This window comes from Cynoglossus semilaevis, chromosome 14, assembly GCF_000523025.1.
Source record: "Cynoglossus semilaevis isolate Cse_v1.0 chromosome 14, Cse_v1.0, whole genome shotgun sequence".
Lineage (NCBI taxonomy): Eukaryota > Metazoa > Chordata > Actinopteri > Pleuronectiformes > Cynoglossidae > Cynoglossus > Cynoglossus semilaevis.
This window is the reverse complement of record NC_024320.1, coordinates 28,715,578-28,719,848: the sequence shown is the minus strand read 5'-3', so window position 1 is coordinate 28,719,848 and position 4,271 is coordinate 28,715,578. Positions and strand designations below refer to the sequence as shown.

At 45.7% G+C, this 4,271-nt stretch overlaps 1 protein-coding gene across 2 annotated transcripts; it reads right to left on the bottom strand.

Moving 5' to 3' along the window:
- Window positions 1-1,055: 1,055 nt before the first annotated feature.
- smtna (smoothelin a) lies at window positions 1,056-4,251 on the bottom strand. Of its 2 annotated transcripts, XM_008326357.3 has the most exons (9): window positions 3,942-4,251; window positions 3,761-3,800; window positions 3,424-3,513; window positions 3,142-3,217; window positions 2,480-2,608; window positions 2,346-2,403; window positions 1,863-1,992; window positions 1,619-1,770; window positions 1,056-1,464 (listed from the first exon to the last, which is right to left on the bottom strand). In XM_008326357.3, exons 3-9 carry the CDS (start codon window positions 3,508-3,510, stop codon window positions 1,317-1,319), a joined length of 780 nt encoding a protein of 259 aa, XP_008324579.1. In that variant the 5' UTR covers window positions 3,511-3,513; window positions 3,761-3,800; window positions 3,942-4,251; the 3' UTR covers window positions 1,056-1,316. The 2 variants fall into 2 exon arrangements, with proteins under 2 accessions (XP_008324579.1, XP_024918589.1); XM_025062821.1 differs by lacking the exon at window positions 3,761-3,800.
- Between the last annotated feature and the right edge of the window lie 20 nt (window positions 4,252-4,271).

Below are 4,271 nucleotides of genomic sequence, written 5' to 3'. Positions count from 1 at the left end.
GGGTTGAGCTGCTGACTACAGGTAACAACACAGTCATGTCAAGGACATATACCACAGGTCCATTTTTGTGTGCGTTCATTGGACAGAACGGTCACGTGATGAAGATGACGACAATGGGCTGCAACCCACCTGGGCTGCAACCCACCTGGGCTGCCATAGGGAGGAAAATTGTTGTGTACATCAATAAAAAAATTAAAAAAAAAAGAGCCTTAAAGTGTACCTCAAACCAGAGTACAGTGTAGTACTGTACCACTAGTTGTACACGACCTGCAGTTTGGGAACCCCTGATTAAGAAGAAGAAAACATGGGGGCGTGAACCGCTGCTCAATGTGCATGGACTCCCAGCCCGCTGCTGCAGAGGGTGATTTATGACACACTCTATGCCGATGACTCAGCCCCTTTATTTTTTTTTCTTTGTACTTCATAAATAAAATGATATCATTCCATTTCAGAAAAGCCTTGGCAGAACCAATGACATCACAGCCTTCAACTGGTCTGTAGGGGGCGACCAGGAGCAGACGTTTTTATTTTTATTTAGAACTCAGCATTAGAACTTTAACTGTGAACTTTCTGTATGATGTTTAATGACAACAGCTGTTCACACACACACACACACACACACACACACACACACACACACACGCCTCCATGTGTTTACGTCAGGGATGTCCGATATGAACTTTTTATATCGTAAATGCCGATATCGTCCAAACACCTAATTTCAAATTCCGATATCAATCGATACCAATATAGCAGAGCAGTGGTGCCCTGGTGGTTAAGGAAGTGAAGTGTCGCCTCCTCACTAAGGTGATGGGTTTAAGCAGTGTTTCTCAATTATTTTCTGCCATGCCCCCTCTAGAGGACAGAACTGAAATACTACTAAGGGCCTGGTCATATTTCTTTATTTATCAGTTCAAACCACTGACACCAACATTCTCCATACAATCCCCTGATTATTAAAATAGATTAATAAAATGAGCTGCAATGCTGCCATCTAGTGGCTATTACTTTCATATAGAGCTGTTTTTCCCCAAAATAATTTTTTAGGTCACACATCAATTGACAAAACCCAGGCATTGGGTTATCGGGTTTTCATTATCAGAGGAAAAAAACAATTCTTACAGATATTACATATTTATGCTAACATCGGGGCAACTAATATCGGTCGGCCGATGTTATCGTACATCCCTAGTTTACGGCTGCTAATCTAGACTTGAAGCACGTGAGAATCATCCGTTTGTGGCGAAGTTTGACTCTAGAAGTTCAAAAGAAAAAAAAAGAAAAATCTTCGTGTGTCAGGAACCGAGAGAGAGAGTTTACGATCGCTTTTTGGTTTTGACCAGGCCTTTCTCCACCAGGGAGCGGTAGAACTCCTGGATGTAGGTGTACACACACTTCCAGTCCGGCTCCTTCATCCGGACTAAATCATCAGGGTCAAGGAGAGAAGGGCAGCCGGCCAACTTCCTGGAGAGAGGGGGAGAGAGAGAGAGAGGGGGAGAGAGAGGTAAACAATGAGACAGTGGAGTTTTCTGTCCAAATTGTAGAAAACATCTTCATCATCTTCATCATCCGCGGCTGAGGAAACATCTCCAGCGTCATATAAGGAGTGAGCGCTCACTCTGCCGTGCTGAAGGCCAGCTGGAAGTTGTCCCTGGGTTTGTTTGGGTTGAGGACGGAGTACTCGAACGCATCGGGGAAGAAGCGATGCACCAGGGCGCAGAAGGCGATGCCGTCCTTCCAGCTGGAGGAGAAGTTCTGGATGTCCACGCCCTTGGGTTCGAGACCAGAGTCCAGTCAGTTTGGGTGGCAGTGAGCGTCACACGGGGGGGGCAATAATTCACTGAGGGAGGGGGCGGGTTTACCTCATAAGGCTCCGTCTTGGCTCTGCACCAGTCCAGCAGCATCTGTTTGACATTTTTAGCGTTAGGTGCTACAGCAGCAGGACATGTAGGGACTGAGGCTGAGGCCGGGGGGGAGGCGGGGGACGCCTTAGAGGGTGGGAGGGGTAGAGGGGTGGGGGGAGAAGGAGGAGGAGAAGATGATTCATTTACAGTGTTATAAACAGTAACATATCTGTGAGTTATTAAATACATTTATTAACATCTTCATTCATTTTTTTTTTAGATATTTTTGCTTCATTTTTAGCTTCTTCCTGGCTAACATCTTTCATCATCATCGTAGCTCTGCTAAAATTTCCTGGTGGCTCGTGGCTATCTGTTAGCTGTCGCTAATTTAATCAGCTGTAATTTCATTTAAATTCCATTTAAAACATAGAAATGTTGAATTCCCTGCAGAGACCAGGGTCACCCACCAGGTGGCGCCAGTAATGTCGCGCTAAGACTCACCTGCCTGGTGTTCCGGTGAGGGCGGTGGAGGCTGAAGGAGACGACTGAGCTGTGGGTCCTGAGGAGACGTAGAAGGTCAGGGCGACGACATGTGAAGCTAACGCTGATGTTAGAGACCGACATTCAACACTCACTGTTCACTGACGGCTGCTGGTTCATGGATGCTCTGCCTATGCTGACAGCGCCACCTGCTGCTGATCCTTTGCTCAGACCCTGCTGTCGTAAGTCCTGCTGCCGTGTCCCTCGCTCCTGCTCACGTTTATCTGACGGAAACCAGAGAGAATTGTGGAGCGATCGTCAAGACAACCCTCAGGGCTGAGCTAGCTTTTTATGCTAACTCCCTGGCTAACTTAACCTAGCTAACTGGAATTATCTTTTGTTTGTCAACTTGTAATTTTTTGGTTTCGATGTTTCGACTTTTGTCCAGTTTTAGTCACTTTTCAATACATTTTTTTGAAAATATTTTTTGCTTATTGCTAAGCTAATTATAGGAAATCCTTAGTTAGATGTGAAAACTTCTTTATTTCCTGTATAGCTTTTTGTTGCTTAGCTAACTGTTAGCTCTCTGAGACAAATGTTTTTCCTGTTCAAAAATATTGTAGCTATATTTCTTTTATTTTGGAGCTAACTTTTCAGTTAGCATGTATTCGCTGTTAGCTACGTGGCAAAAGACGGGGGTCGTGTCTGATCTGTGGACCACTAACTGGACACTTTAAACTCTAAAAATGCAGATTTATTCAAATTTAGACATTTTAGAAATTAAAAAACTTCTGTCGTTTTCTTTTTTTTTTTTTACCTCTCTTTTTCTTCAGCAGATCTCGCAGCGCCGCCCGGATCAACCTCCTCTCCTCAAAGTCCGCTGCAGTGTCCAGCTGGAGACGGACGCATGGAGGACGTGAGGGGAAAAAAAAACAACAAATGTTTGTCACGGTTTATCACAGCGTCAGTTCTACTTTGGTGCAGATATCGGTACCACCGGAAAAAAACGAGTTCTAAATATTAAAACGACAAAAGTTAAATGTCGACACAACATCAGGCTCGTCAACTATGTGACAGGAAGGTCAAAGGTCAGCCTTACCATCTTGTTGAGAACCTCTTCGTCCTCAATAGCCGCCAGATCTTCACGGGTGGACGGAACTGATCCAGGTTCAGGTTTTGATCCCATGTTCTAGGAACCGATGAACCAACAAAAGGAACAAAACACAGTCAAACTGGTGACTGACGTTTAAAGAATGGACCAATCAGAAATCAGAATCCTTTAGACCAGAGTTCAGACCAATCAGATGGAAACCGCACACACACACACAGGTCTGTGTGTGAGGAGCAGAACTGATCTCCACCAACGGTCACTTCCAAATGTAAACTTTTGTGTGAGTCCACACACACACACACACACACAGAGCTGTTTGTCTTACAGTGAAGTGATGGCCAGAGTTTCTGGTGAGCGGCGTCGGGCTGACGGAGCAGGAGAACGTACAAATATAGTCATGTGGAGGAACCACGTCGTTAACAGAAGAATCTGATAACAGGCTGGAACTACGAGCTGGAACAAAAACCCCAGAACCATTGGCTGTGCTCATGTCATGTGACACTCACCTGCTGACGGGCGTCTGGGGTTCCAGGTGTCGCGGCTCCTCCGAAGTTCTCAGCACTGACTGGTCGGACTGTGACGCCTCACCACTGGTTTTCACCGAGAGCGAGTGGTGGTGGTCACCCCCCCGAGAATCACCCAAGATGGGATGAAGGTGCAGCAGACGGAGGAGGAGGAGGAGGAAGAGGAAGGAGGTGGGAGCAACAAATGGAACCCCTGTCTATCATTATCACAGAATCCATGATGTCATCGACGAGGCTCCTTGGTCGTCGGGCAGATTTCTCTTTTTTAAATCCCATATTTCCCACTGTTTCATTCAGGGATCTTTGTTATTG

Excerpts from the sequence above, each read along its gene's own strand:
- smtna (XM_008326357.3), bottom strand. The coding sequence starts at position 3,510 with ATGGGATCAAAACCTGAACCTGGATCAGTTCCGTCCACCCGTGAAGAT. Across the intron at positions 1,993-2,345 it reads CTCACCGGAACACCAGGCAG|TAAGGCGTCCCCCGCCTCCC; the intron begins GTGAGTCTTAGC and ends CCTCCCACCCTC. Across the intron at positions 1,771-1,862 it reads CCAAGACGGAGCCTTATGAG|GGCGTGGACATCCAGAACTT; the intron begins GTAAACCCGCCC and ends CTCGAACCCAAG.